The 24,062-nt window shown below is 38.1% G+C and overlaps 3 protein-coding genes across 3 annotated transcripts in view; 2 read left to right on the plus strand and 1 right to left on the minus strand.

The window, feature by feature from the left end:
- Positions 1 to 22: 22 nt before the first annotated feature.
- Smp_148810 (hypothetical protein) lies at positions 23 to 4,404 on the plus strand (the record flags this gene model as incomplete). The annotated part of the gene is made up of 2 exons (XM_018791169.1): positions 23 to 51; positions 4,281 to 4,404. The coding sequence occupies 2 exons, from the start codon at positions 23 to 25 to the stop codon at positions 4,402 to 4,404; spliced, it is 153 nt and encodes a 50-aa protein (XP_018645682.1).
- Positions 4,405 to 9,204: 4,800 nt separating this feature from the next.
- Positions 9,205 to 9,979, plus strand: Smp_148800 (hypothetical protein; the record flags this gene model as incomplete). The annotated part of the gene is made up of 3 exons (XM_018791170.1): positions 9,205 to 9,299; positions 9,370 to 9,616; positions 9,652 to 9,979. 3 exons carry the CDS (start codon positions 9,205 to 9,207, stop codon positions 9,790 to 9,792), a joined length of 483 nt encoding a protein of 160 aa, XP_018645683.1. The 3' UTR covers positions 9,793 to 9,979.
- Positions 9,980 to 19,402: 9,423 nt separating this feature from the next.
- Smp_148790 (laminin beta chain-related) overlaps positions 19,403 to 24,062 on the minus strand; it is a 76,433-nt gene continuing 71,773 nt past the window's right edge. Inside the window, exon 30 of the mRNA XM_018791171.1 lies at positions 19,403 to 20,061. Within this exon, the coding sequence (XP_018645684.1) occupies positions 19,925 to 20,061 (137 nt within the window). The 3' untranslated portion in view covers positions 19,403 to 19,924. The remainder of the gene's footprint in view (positions 20,062 to 24,062) is intronic.

Genomic DNA, 24,062 nt, shown 5'->3' on the forward strand with positions numbered 1-24,062 from the left:
ATGCTACAGTTCTTGATTACGCATGAGTACGAATCCTGAAATTTCGGAGGGGTTTATTAACTTCTCAGAATTCATTATTTAGTCAAGATTTCATATGTGAATCTGTTGATATGTTGGTATTTGTATAGAGTTAATATAAATTTAGATTTTCATCAAAAACTTGCTGTTTGTTTAAGAATTAAATATGAACTGTGTTTAGGACTGAAGTGATTTTGAATGCTCACTTTTCACTAGTTGGTCTGCTTTATAACAATGTGTTGAAGAATATCAACAACACTTTATATATGAATATTTGTCTTGATGTTAATATTGAAGATGGTGAGTGTGATGATTGGTTGTCGGATCTACTATCAAGTAGAATCTTGTAGATACCTTCGAGATTACACTATTTAATGTGGCCAAACATACCTATGTCATTTAAAATGAAACAGGGTTCATCTGCAAATAAAACTTATTAGGATTATATTTAGATAAGAAAATAAGTAGTGTTTTCAATGTCTTCTATAAATGCGTCGCTAGGGCACGTCTCAGACTTCCCAATGAAAATAATTGATGAAGTGAAAATTAGAGCTTGAAATTAAATTCACAGTGAAAACTATTCTCTCACAAGCAGTACTCACCCACAAAATCAACGGAAAATTTCCCGAAAATACTTGATACTACACACTTATTGAATGGATTGACAAACGGAACCACTAGAAGTTCAAGTACACGAATTCCATCTTATATCACAGACTATTATTAATGCATGATCTGTTAAGCTGTAGTTTTGCCCAAATCATGTTGTTTAGACAAGTGTAATACATATTAATCTGTGATGATCTGAATTATTTGCACTATAGTATAAACTAGTAATCCCAGGAATAACGTAATTTAATCAAGATGTATTAGATGAGCACGAACGAATGTATTATATTCGGAATTCAAAATCAAAACAGTCATCAATACTGTAGTAGGGTGTCGAGTCGAGGATGGACTATGATCACCACTACAATTCAATTACGCGCCCAGAAACGACTTGGTTCCTTTGATAACTCGTAAACCAGAAGGCTTTAATTAGTCCAGATAAAGTGTATTTATTGGCGATCTCGTGGTATCGAAAGAATACCCAGACGTGCCAACGAGTACAGGGAAAATGGGCAGAGCGTAGGAAAGTTCGAACCAAACAAGGCGGATAGCGGAACAAGAAGTGAGTTTGATACAGTTAAACAAGTACAGTAAAACAATCGCTGGTACAATTGGTTACAATAATAATAATTGTTTCTATAATTCCAATCGTGTTCTTGTCGAGACAAGCCGGTCACTACAATACAAACGAATCATTGGTTCATATAAACACTACATAATCGTCTACTTTTGTAAATCTACAACCTCACTATTTAACATACCTTCACTAAGTGAATATGTCTATGTGTCTTCGACTCTATTATTGACCTCGATAGTTATCCTGGACACCGCAGCTGAAGGGGCCCGGTCGAGTATCTATATGATCTGTGTCATGTGCTTCTACTTTTAAAATTTTTATTTTATACTCGCCTTGTGATGATCACCACTGACTGGTGCTTTGAAGCTAAGTCGTCTATACACCTAGTGGATTGCTTGTTTTCGGATATTTGTTGTTGGTTGTTTGATTTGTCGTATTGTCTATTTTACTCTGAACTAATGCTGAGAATTCATTCATCCGTGTAAAGAGTAACCGTCATTTTAGTTGGAAGTGGCACAGAAGAAAGTCGAAATATCTATCTTATCATAAATTATTATTTTGAATGCCGCTTTTAAATTAGTTTTGATAAATTTGTTTTATCCACGCAATGAATTTGGTTAGTTTGGAGGTTTAACCTTGAGCTTTCAGATTTTACCTTTTTGTTAGTCGTTTGGATTTTGACTCTGGAAACCGAAATATTGGAAGTTTGTTAGGCAATTTATTTTCGCCTTTATTTAGAACGGAAGTTTGCTATTTTGTAACATAGAAGTACAGTTCTACTCGTCACGCTATTGGAAGTTGCAGGTTATAGAGTAAATGCCCGTCAAGAAAGGCCAGTGTTAGAAATTTGGATACAACACTTTGTTCTTACGCTTTAAGTGGACCGTTTGATAATTTTTTGTACTTATCTGATCGACCTAGTGTAATCAGCTGAAAGGACATATGACTTCATGTGAAGGTTTGTCGGGAAAAATTGTGCCACTGATTAAAACTTAGTTACAAGCATATATATTCTCCAGCCTATTGACATTTTCGTTTCTTTCTTGTAGTCTTTGTTTCTGAATGATGCCTTCGCATCCGACGATATCCACGCTGACCTTAGTGTCAAGGTCCTTCATTAGGATAGTCGTGTGTTTTCCTGGTCATATCTCTTTGATAGACTGCATCCTTTAATCAAAGCTACTTTGTCATCTTTGCTGTTATTATTAGTGAGCGCGTAGCAGTACGTGATACTCGTTCTAACCCATTTCTCCTTCGTTTAGAGCGATACTTCGACCCTGACTTTTATTCATGACCGAAGCACAATAACAGCTCTTTTGAAATTAGTCCCTTTTGTCTAGGTTCCCTCTAATGAGTTTTACTTATTCCATGCCTCTGTTCAAATGATCCGCTCAGTCTCCCACAAAGTCCGAGAATTCTGTACATCAGTATAAATCGTTGTTTCAAATGTCAAAAGGAGCATCGGAAGACTCTCTTCTTTTACTATGAGGTGTCATCCATGTGAAGATATTTCAACTCTCAAAGGAGTGTCTAGGTGAATTATTCAGTTTACTCTGACTAAGAATTCCAGCGATGTTTATTCTCATGAGATAGAGTTGATAATCTTGAACCATGTTCTCCTAATTTACCTGGTCCCAGAGTCACTTGTTACTCTAGAAGGGCTTACGCCTGCTTACATAGTTCAGTAGAGAACAGTGATGACCAGTACCCTGTTAGCGGTTATAATCTAGGTAATACAAGGACCACTTCTCGTTACTACGCCTTACTTCAGCTCCTCTACTTGGTAGATACTTCGAAAGCTATAGTCGTCATTCCTAAAATCGACTTATAAGAAGAATAAACCTAGCCTCGTATGGCTGATCAAGGCATTCTCGACACTTAAATTCTGCCTAGTCTTCTTGGATTTTTCTCGTTTCTACACACAACGGATTTTTAAGCTTTTGTTGATGCACTGTTTGTATCAAAGATCTCAACATTAAAACTGCATGGCCCATAAAATTCGAATCAAATTGAAAGAATTGCTTTAAGGACGTAATGTATACAAAATAATCAGGAACCATAATTTATAAGGTGTTTTTAGTGTCGCACGATCAAAACATACAATAGGGGAGGGAATGCTCCTAAAATTTAGTCATATAAAAAATTACTGACAAACAGACGGCAGACAGCTTACAAGTTTACTGAAGGCGCAGTCGCTATGAACAGTCTCAGCAAGAATTAAGGATGCAAAGAATTAAAACCATTAAAGTTTAAATAACGTTCAATTAGCGTACTAAATCGGAAACATCAGTCATATGCGCTGGGAATGTGTGATCACAGTGATCAGTTTCGAAGTTGTGCCCATACTTATTAGCGTTACACAGCAATATATGGGGCACATTATATTATGCGCTCAAAATGATTGGAAATGGGAATACTTCGATACTGAAGTGCAGTGTAGTAAGGATAGGATACGTATCCAGAAAGTAAATCCGCTTTTTGGCGTTCCATATTAATAAAATGCTTGATTTTTTTCGTTACGTTCAATAGGTGAGAGCTGTATATAAATGCTACATAGTCATTGGAGAACTTATCTTCAGTTCAAACTTTTAATTCGCTTGCTTTTTCTTCCCCACCAATATCGGATACGGTACACTGGTTCCTTCATAGAAGATAAATATTTATAGCTTTGAATAACTATTTTGAAGTATTTGATAAAAATACATTCTTATATGCACTAATGACAATAAATAATGAGAAAAGTTCCAGAAGTCACTATATTTCTCAATTTAATTGAACAATGAAGAGGATGCTCAGTACCACACACTTGATCTAGTATAAAAAAATAGTCAAATGAGGTATTAACTGTCAGGTCTAGCATTGTGATTCGCGCAGAATACCTTTGACAAGTTGAGTTCGTCAAAACTGGAAAATCTAGTCGCGTAACTTTAGGAGGACTGTTTTGACCGAGTGAGGAATGATTGCTATTGTAAAGATTTTTCTGCGTTCATAATTGTCGTAGCGGGTCATATTCAACAGTAACACATCACTCATTCTGGTGTACACGACATCTTCTCTATATCTTCAATGTTTCCAGAAGCTTTCCCGGTCGCGTCTCTTATGAAGAAGCTTACAAAACTCCAGGTCTTCAACCTTGGAACCATATCGCTAACAAAAAAGGGAAAAAATACAGCAGGATTGACTGGATGAGGGAACAGTAGTTGAAAGCTTGCTCTTTGGAACAGCCAACATCAACACCACCGAACTGACTAAAGATGCCACATGTATTCGGATTATAACAACACTTTTACATGTTCACCCTTATAGTCGAAGTATACCAACCCAGTCAGGTCGGAAGTCAGGAATGAAGGGGTTCGAAGATATACGTAAACACTGTCGATATACCGAAATGCGTTTGATCTAAGCTGGCTAGTAGTTGTAAACGATATGTAGCATGGTGTATCCACTTGTGATCTGGTGCGGATACATGACGAAACGCCTCCAGCTATGTGTTTCTAGTAGAACTAATGAAGTCAGCATCGATGTCAAAGACTCACAGAATTATTTATTTTGGGAATTTATTTACCGCAACACCTCTACAACACACTAAGAGGTTTTCCAGTTCCGAACAAATGGGCAAAATCAGCTAGTTCTGTCAGAACAATAAGATTCTTACAACACATAAAAGACTGTAGGACCAGTGGAACGTCACTGAACCCTAGCCAAATCATCCGGCAGTTGGGTCACTGAATATCGAACAGATCATCGATCTCTGTCAAGGTCAAGGATAGTCAACGCGCATGAATTAATCACACGCCATGAACTGGCCCACGCGGCAGTGGTTGTACTTTCGCTTCTGTACTTTCGTGGTTGTACCTTAACTAATATATTCTTGTAATAACGTCCTTTGTGTTGTACAGTCTCCATAACATCATGGCCCCTTGTTACGTCGATGGGGGCAATCCACGTAAGGTGCTGGTCGCGAGGTGTGACTTCAGCGTTAGTTGGTTCGTCACCATTCTCGTCTAACTCTAGTAGGCTCCCAATCATTTCGACATAGACCATCAATGTTGATCATCTACAAGACCAAGAAATGTAAGACTGCATGGTCCCGTTTCTCAAGATTCTCGAATTTCAAATCAACTTTATTCTCGTTTTATTTATTAGCATAGTAGGAACCGGGGTGGCCATAGTAATCTTAGTGTCCAAGCACAAACAAACATTCAACTTGAGGACAACAGTAGCTGCAACATCAATAGTATTACCACCAGAAAAGCGTCTACAACAATTTCATTATAATTCATCCGTTTCAGTGCACGGAATTACATCACTCTAACCTCGACTACACAGTACAATCCTTTCAGGCGCTGGAAATACATACGATTTGAACAAAAATATCTTCATTCAATCAAACAACTGTCAGTGGTACTAACAAGCCAGTTTGATTTATAACACCTTTCATTCTGTCATGTCAAAAACATCTTTCATCGACCTAAACGTGTGGGAATAATCAACAATAGGTACTAAATTGTATTTACTCGCACCACACAAAAACCTGTAGTGATCTCTGAGAAAAACTGCCTTCCCTTCAAGTGAGTAGTAGCTGCTGTACTAACGGATTCAAATATAACCGGACGCTCATGATCATTGAGAGTATCAATGAGAGATATACGAAGACAGTGTACAATATAATGAACATTCAAATTAAACTAGACACACCAACAACACTGCTATGACACAGAAAGAATTTGGGAAAACTATAAATGCTTAAAATTTAAACAATTAGTCACGGAATTTTCACGAGAGCTACTTATTAGCTGTTAAGGCTGAGTGAACAATAATTAAACAGGGATTTAGGTGATAAAGATGGCAAATACGTTTTTAAATGGAAACGAATCTTATCAGAATAGAAATGATCCTGTATCATTAAAGTCTCCATGTACTTAATAAATAATTCACTAACTAGAAACAAATAATGCAGCTAAAAAAACGAAACACGAAACAATGAGGAAATGCAATTGAAACTTCATGTGCTTATTGGCCAAATAGTAGATATCCACATACTTTTTAATGATAAATGTAAGGTAAGCGTATTTAAGTGAGTGGCAAATCCATGAGAAGTCAAACAATAACGTAGAGCAAACCTGAATAACTGTGTATTTATATTGCTATGATGCCTAGTTATTATAGATGATGAGAACTAGTTAAGTTTGACATTCCTTCAGACAAGAGAAATATTAAGATCAGTTCGCACTCAGTATAATAAGAGGTGAGTGACGAACTTATACGTTACAAACATTGACGATAGGCAACCAAAATCCTGCACAGAACTGATTGGTGATGATTTTAAAAAGCACAACGACACAAAACACTTCTTAATTGGATTTACATCGGTTTCCACAGCTTTAAATCCTTGCTGAACTCACTCTGCGGTATTAGGCATTTAGCCTTTCCAGTAAAAAAGAATTTCAGGAGAGTATGAAAAATACATATCATATTGTTCTTATTCCTCCCCCACTTTAGTGGATCAATATTACTTACTTACTCCTGTTACCTCTCGTTGTGGAGCATAAATCGTTCACCAGCATCTTTCGTTCAACTCAGGAAAATCCATTCCGGTTGCTATTCATGCTTTTCATGTCTGCTTCCGATTCTCGGTGCAGTGTGTTCTTTGAAATTCCTGTTTTCCGTTTACCTTCAGGATTTCAAGTCAGCTCTTGCTTCGTAATGCAGTTTGGAGATTTCCTCAATGTATGTTCTATCTACTTCCAACGTCCTTTCCTAATTTTCTCTTCAGCTGAAAGCTGAATTGTTCTCTCCCAGATTAAGCTATTGTTGATGGTATGTAGCCAACGGATATTGAGTATCTTGAATAGACGATTGTTTGTACATACTTGTACATTTATGATCATGGTTGTGATAGCTCTCCACGTTTCAGCTCCATACAGTAGAACTGTCTTGACTTTCGTATAGAAGATTTTGACTTCGATATTGGTTGGCAGTTGTTTTGAGCTCCATATGTTCTTCAGTTGTAGAAATGATGCTCTTTCTTGCCTTTACATTTACTTCAGATCCTCCTTGTTCATCCATGAAGCCATTCATGTACGAAGAACTTTTCAACTCTTTCAGTGCTTCTTCACCAAATGTGTTTGAATTGGTGCTCTCTGTGTTTTAGGATCAGGCTTTTCCTTGAGTATTTTGAAGTCTGCTAATGCACAGGATACTGCTACGTTGGCTGTCTTGACCTGCATTTGTTGGTGTGTATGAGATAGAAGAGGTAAGTCATCCACGAGCTGCAAATCGTCTAGTTGCATTGTATTCCATGCTTCTCCTCAGATGCAGTCGACCACTAGAAGAAAGAAAGAAGGCGAGATTATCCAGCCTTGTTTGACACCTGTTCTCACTTGGAATCCATCCGTCAACTGTCCTTTATACACTACTTCGCAGTGTAACCCGTTGTATAAATTCCATATGATGCTGATGGTCTTCTCATTTACGGCATAGTGTTGAAGAAGGTTTCACGAATTTCTCCTATCCACACTGTCAAGTGCTTTCTCATAGTCGGGAAAGTTGATGCACAGTGATGAGTTCCATTCAATTGGTTGTTCAACGATGATTCATAGTGTTGTGATTTGGTCTATGCACGACCGATCCTTACGGAATCCGACCTGTTAATATCGAAATCGGATGTTAAATGAATCTTCGTTTGGTTCAACGTTACTGTTGGAAACAGTATTCCGGTGCTTTTGTATTCTTCATACCTGCTCAAATCTTCCTTTGATATCTTGAGGAGGTGTCCTTCTTTCCAGTCCATAGGCACTTGTTCTTCTCCCCACACCTTCATGAATAGAACGTGGAGTATGTTTGCAGTTACTCCTATGTCTGACTTCAGTGCTTCAGTTAGTATATTGTCAGGTCCTGCTTCTTTCATACTCTTGCCTTGTCTAATGTCATCCTGATTTCTTCCGTCGTTGGTAAGAGTGGAGTCTATAGGAATGTCTATGTGTGCTGCTTCGATATCCGGTTGGTTCACTGAGACTGGTCTATTCAAGAGTTATTCAGAGTGCTTTACCCATCTGTTCCGCTGTTCTTGAATCTCAAAGATTTGCTTGCTTTATTTGTTTTTGACAGACTGATTTTTATCGTGCTTACTGCTGTCATTGGGGAGTGCATAACATTGGATACCACATGACGTGATTACCTCCTTCTTTGCATCAGTTCGACTCCTTGATTATGCGGAGCATTTACTTCTTCATGACCAGAGTATAATAGCATTTCTCCCGAATCTAATCTTTTCTGTCCAACTTGAGTTCATTGGGTTTCACTTATTCTGAGCACCTCCAACTTTTATCTCTTCCTTTCCATAGCTATTTGACTGGTCCTCCTGGTCCTTTGCATTGTCCAGACATTCCATATTCCTATATTAATTGTTGCTCTGGTTGTCGACAAAGGAAAAGACTTCGACCTTATCGAAGATTCTCTGATTTCATCAAGAGGTTTCATCTCATCCAAATGAAGTTCCTTCAACTGTGAGGGCAGATTTTGAATGGTTTGAATTGTTTATTCTAATTAGCGTCATTTTTGTAAGGTTGTCTTTTACGGGATTGTAATGCTGACCCGACACCCGGCCCTCATTCTTCACCCGGGCTTAGTACCAGTAGTAGCCTTGGAAGATCTACAGGAGGAGTTATCATTTGTGCTATATCACACCAGCGGAGGTTGTTGTATCGGACAAGGCATTTTGTTTGTTCAGCCGATTGAAAGATTTGGTTCACGAATTGTTTTTAATTAGGTTTTGACTTAATGTCTAGAAGTTCATAATACTCCTATAACTTTCCTACACTGGACGTATTTAGTGATAAAATGTTCCTATTCGATTACTGCTATCACTATCAAATAGTCCTTTCGTTCTAATATTTAAAAAAGCATTTAAACTTCCTGTTAACAAAGATACTCTCTCAACACTCAGACGCAGAAATAAAAGGACAAGCAGTTCACCCTTCAACGTATGATTCTTACACATGCAGATATTGGACGTAGATTACTACTTAAGGCACCTCTTTCGTTTGTGCGTTTGTGGTGATGATTCGTTCGGCGGTAATCAACTGTGTGAAAAGTATGATTGTTTAGCGAAATAAGTTTTCTTTTTAAGGTTACCATAAAACTGTCCCATATATTTACTTTAGACCATGCGCAAACCATTCTACTAATCCACAATATAACAATGCAACCGAGCCATATGAAGTATTCAAATCCCGTTTTGTGAATGCCTTTGATGATCCAAAAATTGACGGTTGGTGGGCCAGGACATGGATGCAGAGACTTCATCTAGAAGACGCCGTTCCTCCCCCTGAAGTGGTAATTAGCGGCCTTAAAGCTTGCAAACGCCTTAACGATATCGCCCTGGCCATAAGGTTTGTTGAATCTGTAAAAGTAGGTTGCTCTATCCTGATTCGAGTGTTCTTTAGTTTAAGTGCAAAGTTGCCAAAGGTGCTTGGGAATGGATGAAACAAGAGATTGAACCCACAATGAAACAACTTGGTTTGCCAACTTTGGAGGAACTTGGATATGATACGCCTGAGTTGGCTGTAATTGACTATGACGACTGAAAACATTGTATAATCTAGAGAAAAATACATAGAATTGTTCTGTTAGAAGTATTATACCTTTATCACACATAGCCGATGTGGTTGTGATCTGTTATTAATCTCAATATGACCATTTCTAGCATTTCTGTCAACGGATAGTAAGTACTGAATGTTTTAGCTCCTACTGAACAAATACACTCCTGCTCACAAGTAGTTGTTTTCTCAGCTGAATATTTTATTCTTAATCGTCTCATGTACCCCTCTCATAAGCTCTTGTACTCTGAAAGAGTAATACGGCAGTAGGTCAAATAATAGCGTTGAGTAAAGTATATTTTCAAAAAGAAAATTGTCATAGGTTTTTAATTGCCAATTACTTGAGTAGATATATCCTATGAAACCGGAAAAGTCTTATAAGCAGTAATTGCTTGTCTTTAGTATTCTTAACAGGGCAACCTCAGTTTTCCACTTTCTTTGTTCGTGTTCAAAATGGATATGTAAGGATCCATTGGAACGTTGTAAATCTTACATAAGATTACATTCTAATGGGATGTGTAAACACCGTCCTAGAACGTTAATGGGCAAAGTATGCGCTTTAAATACTTTCTGGGTAAACACTAGTTTTTACACATTGGGTGTTCACTCCTGTAATTTATTTGTATATAGGCTTTAATGTGTAGTCATGAAAATACTGATATCGATCTTTAGAAATCAAAAGACCTTATTTGCTAATCAGGGTTATAACTCTGCAATATAATTCTTGATGCATGATGTACCAGTCATTATATGCCCATCTTGATTCCTTTGAATACTGACCCACCTTACAGAAAATGCTCGTATAAAATTGTCACATGTTCTTAAATCACAACTCTGAGGAACCCAATGTGTTGTGCTACTGATTGTCTTCTATCAAACGTTACGTAGGACAAGACTAGCGCTTTAGTTTTTGCAAAACGGGAAAGTTCATATACATATTTTCGATTGATGACTGCCTCGGTCATGACGGTGGTTTGCTTTGAAGAAGTACTTATCTGTTTTAACGTTTGAGTAGGACAGTTTAATGACTGGATGGTTAACTTTCAAAAACACTGGCATTCTAAGTTTTCTGCAGAACTTTCCTCAAAATCCAACTTCCATATGTACAGTGCAGATTTACTGTACTAAAAACCATGTGTAAAGATGATACTATCAACCTATAACTACAAGGTAGGCTTACTCTATTTGCTTGGATTCACCGTCCTATATGTTTTCGAATGTTATCTACATTTTCATCTAATGGCCACCATTGTAATTCGTCCTATCGATTATTTTATTTCTGATTATCATATTTGGTATCTCAGTCCATTCGATTTTTAAACCAACTAGGCTTTTCGTATCCGTGTAAAAATTTGTTGGCCAACGAGTACTCGTAATCCTTTAGTTCATAGTAAGTCTGGTGATCAACATAGTCAACTCACTCTTTGTTGTCATGCTGAAGATTAACAGGAACCAGTAGAGATACATTACATTTAAAAGGCAAGAAACTAGTATTCTCAGCATGCGGTAACAGATATCTTTTGTTATAATCTCAACATGACTCACTTATTTACATTTTAAGCGGTATTTACTCAGTTGGTTTTCAGAAGAACACTATTTCGATTCGCTAATAAGTAAATAGTTAAGTACTGAATTCCACGTTTTTAATTAATCACATTGGTACTGTCACAGGAGCAGCTCGTGAAAATGTTGTGAAATCTAATGCTCTTCTCGTGGTCATCATATTGCCCCCAAATGCTCTGGTACGGCCGAGAGTGGGGAGAGTCTGCTCTCCCTCTCGAAATGCTCATATGGCCACGCGAATATATAGCCTCTGCCAGGGAAGTCCTACTCACTGCCTTCTCGTGGCGGGGGTGTTGTTCACAAAAGTGAGAGGACGAAAAGCGAATGTCCGGCGCTTTAACCGGGTTGGTGGATGTGGAGGATCCACCTAGAGGAGTTGGAAAACCCTGATTCCAAACCAATGGTGTATATGGGCTCCAGTATCCTGAAGGAACGAATGGCGTATGAACCAACTGTTGGTCACCGGCTACCATGGGACTGCATCTCCTTACGATTCCCCACTGCCTTGTAGATCAGACTTTTAGGTCAAAGGCTCGGAGTGTGGCCCCCTAAGAAAACCACCTGCTTCTGTCTAAGCACCTGAGTAGTATCACAGCCCTCACACAAATGAGATTTGTGAGGCGCATATTTATCTGGTGCTTCCTTGTACCAATATTTGTGTTTAAATAAATAATGATTGTCGAAGTTGCACGACCTTCTCTCTTATGTAGATGCCTACCGGCGTAACAAATTGCTATTGGTTCACCAAGTCGGTGTGCTTTAACATTCATAGATAGTCTAAAACTGTGTCTTCCAGTCCATAAAATTATTTGTTCTTATTGTGTGTATAAAATATCTTAGCAAACAGGCTATGTAGTACTTCGTAGAGATCTCCCAGTGGCAAAATTGATTTGCTATCGATGAACATGGCATTCTACTCCTTATGTCTATCGGAACATTTGACACTAATTGGTTATGAAGCCAACTAGATATATACTCCATAATCCTTTATTGTGTTCGACTACTCATCCCTTCGTATGGGTCCTCACGAAAATGTGAATTGATGAATACAGTGGGATGTGAGATACTAGAAGCATCTATTAACATCGGTGGGAAAGTCGTTTCATACCAATACCCTTTGTAACTTTGTTGGGAAGAAAAGGGTTTATATCTATTTACTACTTAGAGGAGAATTAAACAGCATAATTTTTCAAAACTAAAAGCAGCCATAGAGAACATATACTGCGCTGCTCAATTGGCTGTTATTGAAAAAAACAGTCCATGATTCTACACAGACATAGACATCGCACAGACGACTACGTCACACCTGGTTTTTTGACAACAATCAATGTAGCAGCGTAATATTTTTTCTTCATTGCTGTTTCTTATTTCTGCCTCGCATCGCACTGCATTCACCGATTCACATTTTTTTGTGGACGCCTACATAGGGATGAGTAGTTGGGCAACATAGTAAAGGATTATGTATCTACTTGGCTTGAGAATCAAACAGTGTCAAATGTTCCGATAAACATAGGGAGTGGAAAACTATGTCCATTGAGAGCAAAGTGTGTAATTGAGACGGGGCATAGAGTTGTCACCAATACAGCCTACAAAACATTATCTAGAAATTGTCAAGGATTTATAGAGCCTTGTCTTTTTCGTAAATCCAAACCCCTTTTTTTCATGCAGAAACGACTCGACACCTTTCATCTGGCCTAATAATCTTACGGCATATGATAGTGTGACATTACTATTCTTGCCGTGTATTAATGTTTCTCTCCTGTATTTGTAATTAACACTATATCAGAAGGGGGCCGTTTCGTCCTAGTACGGGTTTTCCATGGTGGACTAGCTTTATTTGACTCATGAATTCAAATATCAAATCACTAAAATCTGCACAAAACCCTCTTTTCGATAATGATCATTATGTGCTCACTAGTGACTGGCTTCAAGAGGCTTTTCCTGGAGTTCTGTTGAGAAGTCGTGACCAGTGGAGTTCAACCAGGTATGTTGTGAGATAGTAACTCTGAAGACAATGGTGGACGGTTGCTTAATTTCGTGGATTGGTTGAAAATGAACATTAACACTGTTGGATGTTGGCTCAGTGGTCTAGAGGTCAAGCGTTCGTGTGCGAGAACAATAGGTCCTGGGTTCGAGTCTCGCGAGGTGGGATCGTGGATGCGCACTGCTAAGGAGTCCCACAATGGGACGAAACGGCCATCCAGCGCTTTCAGGTTTTTCATAGTGGTCTAGCTTCAATTAATTCATGATCCCAACTATGAAAGTAATCACATTTGTAGAAACACTGACTTTCGGTCAGTGGATCATCAGTGGGTCAATCTACTGAGGTCTAGACTATCTACGCAGAGATACTTAGTGTGCTTTGTAATCTAAAACATTAATATGTGTATTGTTGCTGAGCTCTTGGTCATTCTCAAAATATTTTAAAGTTAGATGAGGCTAAAGATATTCAATAGGCCGATATATTTCAGACTAGTCGCATACTGTTTTAAGACTTTGTGTTGGATTGGAAATTCAAGCTTGGGCATACTATTGTGAGTTATTCACGTAGTTAAGTTCTCTCCTGGCGTCTATTTGTCATTATCTGCATGATCTACATTAAAATCGATTCGGCCTTTGAAATTAAGCTTCTTACATGCTTTTCGGCTTACTCTTAGGCAGCTAGTTGCGATAAGCGTTATAAGACATGTATTGCAACTGGACCTGAGTGGTATTTCATGTCTATCTCAGTTTTACATTCTAACGATATAAACTTCACTAGTGCGGTATGCTTTGCGAATGTGTTACTATTGCTTTGTGGGTCTTTTATACTCTTAGTTTATTCTAGGAAACACGAAAATCATGTAGCCATGGAGTATTACGTAACATGAAAGCGTGGCTTTTAGCGACTACTCAAGATTTGTGTGAACTGTGTATATACTGTGCTAAGTTAGTTGGAAAGATCAGTACGTTTAACGACTAGGTATAGTCCTTGTAATTCATGCGATGAAACTACTGACTGTCGGGTTGAAGGTCGTGGGAAAGCTAGTTTTTCTGGTTAGGGTCCAAAGTAGTTCTAGAGAGAAGCCGTTGTCAGTGGAGTTCAATCCATGTCGGGTGTGAGACAGTTGTTCGCCTCAGGCAATCGATAAAGGATTGTGCAAGATCATGAATTGGTCAAGGTTGACACCGTTAGGTGCCAACTTAGTGGTCTAGAAGTTGAACGTTGCGCGCGAGACTGGAGTTCCTGAATTTGAGTCCCGTATGCGGGATCGTGGATGCCCACTTCTGAACAGTCCTATTTTAGAACGAAACAACTGTCCAGTACTTCCAAGTTTTCAATGGTGGTATAGCTTATATCAACTCGTGATTTCAACTGTGAAAAACTAATGACTTAAAATTCCATATGACACGGCTTGAGAACAATGTCAGTAATGCATATGTATCTAATCTATATTGTTTTAGATTTAATAATTTCTCGCATTCTTTCAACATCTGAACTGCCTTGATTCCTCTCTCATTTGCAACGTTCATTTTTGTAGGGTGTGTTGTTTTGTTAATTACCTTTCTAAAACTCCAAGTCTAAGATAAGTGCATCTTCGTCACTATGGTTGATTTTTATTATTATTATTATTATTAATGACTTTATTCAACATTATTTTTGTTACTTTATAGAATTCTCAGCACAAAGTATTTCAATAAGTTTCCTTTTCTTATTTCTTGATCGATTCTGATGGTAAGTATTGAGTGATCGCCAATATGATGGTAGCAGTTCAAGCATCGACATTTGAATAATGTTCATTCTTTTCAATGCATCACGAAGTCGCTGATTGTGCTTTTTCGTAGGTTGTACAACGAAAGATCGTAAACTTTTCACAAAAGTGCCTGGCTAGGTTATACGGTTAAAGACATAATGAGGTGTTAAAACAAACAAAAGAAACAAATTTTTGAAATATCTAGATGGCAGGAACAGCTAGTTCAGATATTGAAGTAAGCCGTTTGGAGTTTTGGACCATCGGTCACGATTATCGCATGAATTTTTATCTCTACCTCCCAACACTCAGATCAACGGTCACTGACTTCATGGATCGTTGTCACGTCTTGTTTTAGATGCCTTTATCTTCCTTCCTACCTACTCGACTCAGCAACGCTTGTCGAAACAATCAATATTCTCAGTTAGTGAAGATTCACAGCCTCATCAAACAATTTGCTGTATTTGTGTAGTATCTTTTATCTAGTCTTATCATTACTTACTATTCTATTTCAACATACGCGAGCGATGCTGGAAAGACATCTATGATCAAATGCTTTAACCATTAGGTCACTGTTTCATAGAAATGTGTACATAAATGTACTGATTCAAAGATCCATACTTCATTTAACGTTCGAGAAGAAATGAGATAGTTTTAAGTAAATTATGTTGATTTTTAAGTTTTGGAGATTCGTTTAATGGATTATCAGATTTTATTTCGGGTCGATGTTAAATTAATTAGATTTATCTTAATATGCTGTGATACCATTAGACCACTTATCTGAATCTCGCTTAGTATATACACCCTTAATATAATTGGTTTTATGTCAGAGTTAAGTACTTTTGATGACTGGACTTGACAAATGTACCGGTTATTTTATTTCATACAGTGCATAAAAGGAGACTTAACTTCCCATATGTTCTATACCATTATTATGCTCAAAGAAGTTTCTCCAACATGTCAGTCTACTTTTCAGTAGGTGGTTTGTTTGTTTTATAATTCTACCAGTTTTCTGTCAAGCTTTTATGGATTAAAGATTGTTATTTTCTGTCCTGTTTAAGTAACCTTTGACTGCTGCACTTCGCTTGGCCTGAAATCAATCAGTGATTTTGTAATATCATATTTTTCAACGAATCGGAAGATGGGATCCATAATAACAAAAACTAGAGTTAATGTAAAATTTACATAAGGAACTTCTCATGTTTTCATGATTTACTAATCCACCAACTCTGGTTGATTTAAAAGTCGACTAATAATCGTATTCAAAGTTTTGATTACAGTCGTTAGGATTCTGTCCTGCAGACAAATAATTTATGCATTATCCTTGTTAGCAGGACATAGATTGGGTTATAGGACATTCCCCACAGAATTAGGTTGGGGCACGGTGATTGCCCCATTTTTAACCAGTCAGCGTTTGTGCGTAAATGGTTATGATTCTAAGATCTTCCCGTGTAGAAGTTATAAATACACTACCAGTTTTCTTTTTGTGATAACTTGGTTAACTTGCGGTTTTGTTTTGGGGTATAATTACGGTCCTTTTCGAGCCGTGTCCTCATTTAAAGACCAGTCGAGTGAAGTAATGTCTGAGGAGTACTAGACAGCAGAAGTAACTAGGTGGAATAACCATTACTTTAAAAACCCTTAGTTTTAGATAAACAGTTTTTCTCAGTCAAAGTTATGTATTGTCCTATAAGATACTAATGAAACGGTCACTGTGTATAGAAATGTCAAAGTACTTATATTCATAGCCTGTATTGTTTCTTTTGAAGATTATTTCATCTCTGTTCAAAAGCGATAATGTTCTTAATTAACATATGGCACCTTGGTGCATCAGACCGCTGGATGTTCGTAGTGTCTGGAGTGATTTGAATGATAAAAGGTTAATAAGTTCATTTAGCAATATGGTTGTTATATACAGAGTCCTATGTTTAACTAAGTGTTTACACTGATTACAGTGTAGTATCAGTTTATATGTTGAGCCCATATACTTTATTCTAGTTACTGGCCAAGCCAATTCACCTATATGAGTTATATTTTGATCTTGTTAATTATTTGCTTATTAACGTTGACTATATTTTTATATGAGCGTATCTGTGTGCACACTTCGTATCTTATTCATCATATGTCTGTCATTCATTTTTGTCTGACTATAAATGTTTATTAACGCTTGCTTAAAATGAGTTGGCTTACCAGCCATCTCCAATACGCATTATTTTTGCTCTCTCGATTTGGCTTCCCCGCCATCTGCAATACGCATTATTTTCGCTTCGCTCTCGAGTTGGCTTACATGCCCTCTTCACTACGCATCATCTTTGCTTCGCTCGCTTACACTTGCTCATGTGCTCACATCTTTCTGGTTTGCATCATTTATCAATAAAAATGTAGTTGCCGCTTCCTTTTGCCTTCTGATATTATGCACCGTTAAGACTTGTATAATAACGGTTATCGAGGTGAACTATTAACGAAGCACGGCACTACAGAATTGGATGCCTCGCCGAACGAACACGAACCAGAATTGACAACCTTGACGTACGAACTCACTACAACAGTACCAACTTTCCTAATCGGTCTTTATGCAAAAACTAACAGTAAGACTCATTGTGGTGTTTGTTTGAACTTAATGATGCCTTTGTACTTGATATCGGTCTGATTTCGAATTCCAAATACAATACGTTCGTTTGTACTCACCTAATTCTGTTAGGTCTAGATTGTGCTATTTCTGGGATTCCTAGTTTGTATAATAATTCAAATACTTCTACTCATCGCACTCACCAGAATATTTGATATATCAATTTTTCATGACATGCAATATTTAACTTGGAATACCATCACTTGATTAAGTGTTTACGATTCATTTTTATGTGAGACGGGTAAATACTTTCCTTGTATTCGAACGAACTGCATAACATTATACTATCCTGAAAGCTGTATGCATAAAAAAGTGAGTTATTTCAGCAACCTAGCTGTAGAAATATATTGCTCTTAAGTCATGAGAGAAATGACATTTTCAACATACATTTTTTAGAAAAGTCGGTTATTACACCATTTGGTGTTCAGCATCAATCTATGTGTCTGGACCGATTCAGAAAAAAACAATTTTTGTTTGTGAAGAACTAAGCACAGTCAAATATATATATATATATATATATATATATATATATATATGTGCTGAAAGACTACCATCACCCAACACTGTTGCCAGAACGATCTCAAGTCCTCTAGTTCTTCTTAATAATTGTAGATTCTTTTATTATAACGATAACTGCAACGACACTTTCTAACTCTGCTTTTGTGGTGTTGTATAAAAGTGTAAAAGAGCGTATACTAAGGTTTATTGAAGCCTTAGCCATACGAAAATTCAAACCCCCTTTGTGTATTCAAAAACAGTTTGTTCTCTCCTTAAACCTACCCTGGTAATATTAGCTTATTATCCTGAGTGATTAGGTTTCAAATTGTCTTCACATTATTATTATCCTTGTCTCCTCTTACCCCCCATTTCCAGTCTAGTTGACCTTTTTATTTTTATATATAAATGTTCTTAACAAGTATATGTGTGATCCGATTGTTCGAAATGTATTGTGCTAATATATCACATAGTTCTGATAATCTTCGTCTTCTTATTACACTATCGAACTTTCTAATTCATATTTTCACATGACGTCTGGTGGTTTCTTTTTACTACCACGTATACGGAGTTATTCTATTTCAATTTTGGTTTCTATGATCAATCCTTCATTTTTTTACACTCTTGCCTTCTTACTATTTAGGAATGATTGTTTATGTCTCAGATACCGTATTATCTAGTTCTTATTAATTCCTATTGATATTTTAATTGTCCATAGGTTTAAACTGATATAATAATTTTATATAGTTAAGATCATGAGTCAATTGAAGCTAGATCACCATAGAAAACCTAGAAGCACTGGACGGCCGTTTCGTCTTAGTGTGGGACTCCTCAGCATTGCGCCTCACGAGATTCGAACCGCGGACCTATCATTCTTGCGCACGAGCACTTAACCGATAAACCACTGAGCCAGCATCCAACGGTGTTAATGTCTAACTTCAACTAATTCACGAAATTGAGCAACCATTCACCAATTGTCTTCAGTGAGTTGTTATCTCACAACAGACCTGGTTGAACTCCACTAGTCACTGCTTAGGAGTCCCACAATAGGACGAAACGGCCGTCCAGTGCTTCCAGGTTTTCCATGGTGATCTAGCTTCAATTAACTCAAGATTTCAACTATATGAAAATTACTAAAATCTCCACAAAACCCTCTCCAAAGAAAAAAGAACTCAACAACAACAACGAAGATCATTTAATAAAATACATACAATTTCATATTCACATTAAATTACTCTAACCAACAATTTATCTATTATTTAAATATAAATTTTTCCCTATTAAATAATGCATATCCATCAAACTATTATATAATCAAATATATTTTAAAACTTTTCATAATGATTCTCCTTCTTCCTCTTCTTCTTCCTACGGTTAATACGTTGAAAGAATGAATAAGTAGTATGTATATAAGTTCTAAAATTAATATTCTTATTATTAAGTAGTAAACAAACAAGCAAACAACAACAAAGAAACATTAATTTATAGTAATTACTAGTAACTGAGCATACAATATGAGTAGTAATATAATACTATTAGTAAATGATTCATAATTTCTAATGGTGATAATAATAACCGGTAGAATTATATAATACAATATTTAATAATAAGTAGTATAAGAGGATTAAATGAGTAGTAACAAATAATAATAATAATAAAACAAAAGAAGAAGTTGTTATAATAAATGAGTTCAATTAATGTATTAAGTGCATAATTGATGATGTTTTGTCGTACGTGATAAATGGATACTTAATTTTTGCATTTTATCCATATAACCTTTTAATTCATCAGTTAATAATTCACTTTCTATTTCTAATCTTTTTAAATTTGTTATTATACCTGAAGAAAAAGAAAAAAAAATCAGTTACAAATGAATAATGAAATATATAACAATAAGTAGTACTAGATTATTTTTGATTGATTATTTCATAGTGTTGTTACTGCCCCCAAATGCCTTGGTACGGCCAAGAGTGAAGAGAGTCCGCTCTCCCTCTCCAAATGCTCTCATATGGTCACGCGTATATAGCTTCGTTTGAAGAGCGGTGAGACTAAAAGCAGCAATCCCAAGGTCCGAAGGCGAAGTCGTACTGCTGAATGTACAGAGGTGTGACAGCAGTAAGGTGTTTCCTTCAGACAACCAGCATGACAGCGATGCTGCCTTCCCACAAGGAGAGGTGGGGTTAGAAAAGGTCGACCCTAAAAATGTACAACTCGCCTTATCCCACGGATATCCGTCTCCGGCGGTAAGGTCCTTTGAAGAACGGAGCTAACACAAAAACTACCCACAAAAGTGTCGTGTGTGACCGACCTCAAGCAGTTGTCCCTTGGGCACTGCGGTCACGCTCTCAGGTCATTAAGACCACTTCTAACCCAATTTCCTTTTCAGGTACCCCTAGAAGAACCCTTCCACGGTATGGGCAACCGGGAAGTGATAACTGCCCTCATACCTCTAACAGCACTCATGACCACTGTATTCATAATCAATCTCCTTCATTTCCTACTATTCCTTTTACCTTGACTTTCAACACTAAACTTCCTCTTCCGGTTTCCTCCTCAAGTGTCACCATGGCCAACAATTCTAGTGCGCGAAACGCTGTCCCAGGTCTACTAAAACCTCGCTCCAAACTACACATTGGAGCCTTCAATGTACGTACTTTAAGTCAAATCGGTCAACAGGCCTCCTTAGCTAAAACCCTAGAATCTCGTACCATTGATGTATGCTGTGTCTCCGAAACACGCATACAGGATCCCAGTGTGGTCATTCACTTGACCTCACCTCGCCAAAATGGACAGCCAACGAAATACACCCTCCGTGTATCTGGAGACCCGTTGGCTAGTTCTCGTGGACTTGCAGGTGTAGGCATAGCACTAAGTACAAGGGCAGAACATGCACTATTAGAATGGATCCCCGTTAACAGTCGCCTGTGTGCTGTCAGTCAGTCAGTCAGCTACGACGTAGGACCAGGCACATATATGCATCGGTCCAAGTTGCCATACCTCGTTAGCACAACAAGATCAACACCGGATTCATAGAAGTAATTAATTTAGTGGTGGTAGTATATAAAGAAAGGTTGTATATAAGGATATAGTATAGGAAGGAAAAAAGTTATGAAGCAATTTTAAATCTCAAGGTTTAAGGGAAGATAAAGAGTGTATACACCTACGCCATTGTGATCGATTCTGAGCCATGTCAACCAGAGTCTCCAACCATTGGTTACGATAGTCACGTGGACCCCAACCAGGTAGTCTGCATCTACCAACATGGCTCAGACTAGAAGTTAGTGACTTCAAGCACTGATGCCATGTTTTGGTTTGGCCGCCCCTAACTCTCTTCCAACCATCCCCAATACTAGTCATCATAGAGCGTCGTGGTAATCGGTGTTCAGGCATACGTAACAAGTGGCCCAACCATCTCAGTCGATGAAGATTCACCACCTCATCAACTGATTTACCATCATTCGCTAATACCCTGCGTCTAACCTCACTGTTACTTACCCGGTTATCCCAGCAGATGCGAGCAATATTTCTAAGGCATCTGTGGTCAAATACTAGTAACCTACGAGTATCTTCTACTCTTAATGGCCATGTTTCGTAGCCGTAAAGTAGAACAGAGCGAACTGCTGCGCAGTATACTCGTCCCTTAATTGATAGACGGATATCTCGTCTTCGCCATAGGTGACGTAAGTTAGCAAAAGCCAAACGAGCTTTTTGAATCCGTGCTGAGATTTCGTCAGACACCAACCCATTAGGGCTGATCAGACTTCCAAGATAAGTGAAGTTGTCGATGCGTTCGACTACTTCACTCCCTATCCTTAGTTCAGGTGTTGACGCAGACCAGTCCTGGAGTAGCAATTTACATTTGAATGGGGAGAAACGCATTCCAAACATCCTGGCATTATTACTCAGTTCTAACAGAAGACTCTGCATTTTGCCAGCGTCTTCACCAAACAGGACTATGTCATCTGCGTATTCTAAGTCGATAAGTGAACCTCCTGGTAGATCAATTCCTGAAAATTCAGTCGACGAGAGTGTTATTTCCAGCAACAGGTCTATAATGAAGTTAAACAAAAATGGGGATAGTGGACAGCCTTGACGGACACCACTTGAGGTTGTAAAATCAAATGACAGTTTGCCATAAGCTCTCACTCGACTGATAGTGTTCGAGTAAAGAGCCTTCACAAGGTTTATGTACTTCTGAGGTACACCTTTCAATGACAGACACTGCCACAGAACCTCTCGGTCTACAGAGTCAAATGCTGCTTTTAAGTCAAGAAAAACTATCATTGTCGGACGCCGATAAGCATGTCTGTGCTCTAAAACTTGACGAATGGTGAATATGTGGTCGATACAGCCACGACCAGGTCTGAAGCCAGCCTGATTTTCTCGTGTTTGGAGTTCACGAGTCTTAGTTAGGCGCCCGATAATTTTTGAGGCTAGTATTTTAGATGCTATGTTAGTCAGACTAATCCCTCTATGGTTATCACAGGATGATTTTGGTCCCTTCTTATATGTTGGGACAATAAGTGATTGCGACCAGTCAGATGGGATTACGGCCGTTTCCCAGATTTTAGCCAGAATATTAGTCAACCTAATCGCTAAAATTGGACCACCATATTTAAAGACCTCTGGAGCCAATCCATCTGCTCTTCCTCGTTTCAGATTACTTATAGCCTTTTGAACTTCAAGTAGGGTCGGAGGGCCTACTTCAATGTTCCGTTCAGACTGTCTGGGAATAGTGGGTAGTTGTGCAGTAGCTGAAGGCCAGCTAAACTGCTCCTTAAAGTGTTCCGCCCATCGTTCTAAACGTTTGGGTTGAGAGCAGATAGGGGTTCCGTCTTTCTCCAAGATTGTCTCACTTACACTTGACTTCTTAATTCCGGTTTCTTTTATTAGTCTGAATAGTTGCCTGGTGTTGCCTACAGCCGCTGCCTTTTCCATCTCTTTTGCTTTCATTGCCCACCACTGCTCACGATCGTTCCTTAGACTTTTAGTTAACCTAGATCTAATTTGTTTACGCTCTTCGTCGTGTTCAGAGCCTGATGGGATGAGTTTACGCGAATCCATCAGTGAAATAGACTTAGAAGAAATCCACTGGTTTTTTGGAGCCCTATGATTTAAATAACTAATAGATGTTACTGCTGTTTCCACAGCTGTGCGTGTCTTTCCAAGCAGCATCTGGGTCAGTCTCGTCTAAAGAACTGCCTAGATGTGAACTCAGTTGTTTCTGGAATTCGCATTTGGCTTTCTCGTCCTCCAGTTCAATCCTAATGGGTCTTCTTAGTGTACTTTTCCTGCGTCCATTGAGGCGCAGACAAATGCGCGCTCGTATTAAAGCGTGATCAGAGTCTAAACAAGTATTCCAATACGAGCGACAATCTTCTAATGAGCCTCTCCAACGATGACTGATGACAATATGGTCTATTTGAGTCCATCGTTGGTTTGGTGAAGGTGGTCGCCATGTTAGACGATGTCTCTCCTTATGCTTAAAATTAGTGCTTGCTAAAAATAAACGATTGTCTGAGCATAGTTGCAACAGACGATCACCATTATCGGTTCGTTGAGCCGGAATACTAAAACACCCACCTAAATGTCTTTCTGTTTGATTTAAGCTGCCTACCTGGGCATTAAAGTCACCCGCTACGACTACTATGTCTGAGCGCTTAGCTTTCTGAAGAAGCTCAGAGAGTTTTCTGTAAAAGTCATCTTTTACTTCATCATGGCTGCAGTCAGTGGGAGCGTAGGCAGAAACGACGAAAAGGCAACGACGTGTGTCCCTATCCTTCCGAGTTCTTACGGAGCCATTTAGCCGGACAGCACACAGGTTACTAGTATTTGACCAC

Source organism: Schistosoma mansoni (assembly GCF_000237925.1).
Source record: "Schistosoma mansoni, WGS project CABG00000000 data, chromosome 4 unplaced supercontig 0032, strain Puerto Rico, whole genome shotgun sequence".
Taxonomy (NCBI): Eukaryota; Metazoa; Platyhelminthes; class Trematoda; order Strigeidida; family Schistosomatidae; genus Schistosoma; species Schistosoma mansoni.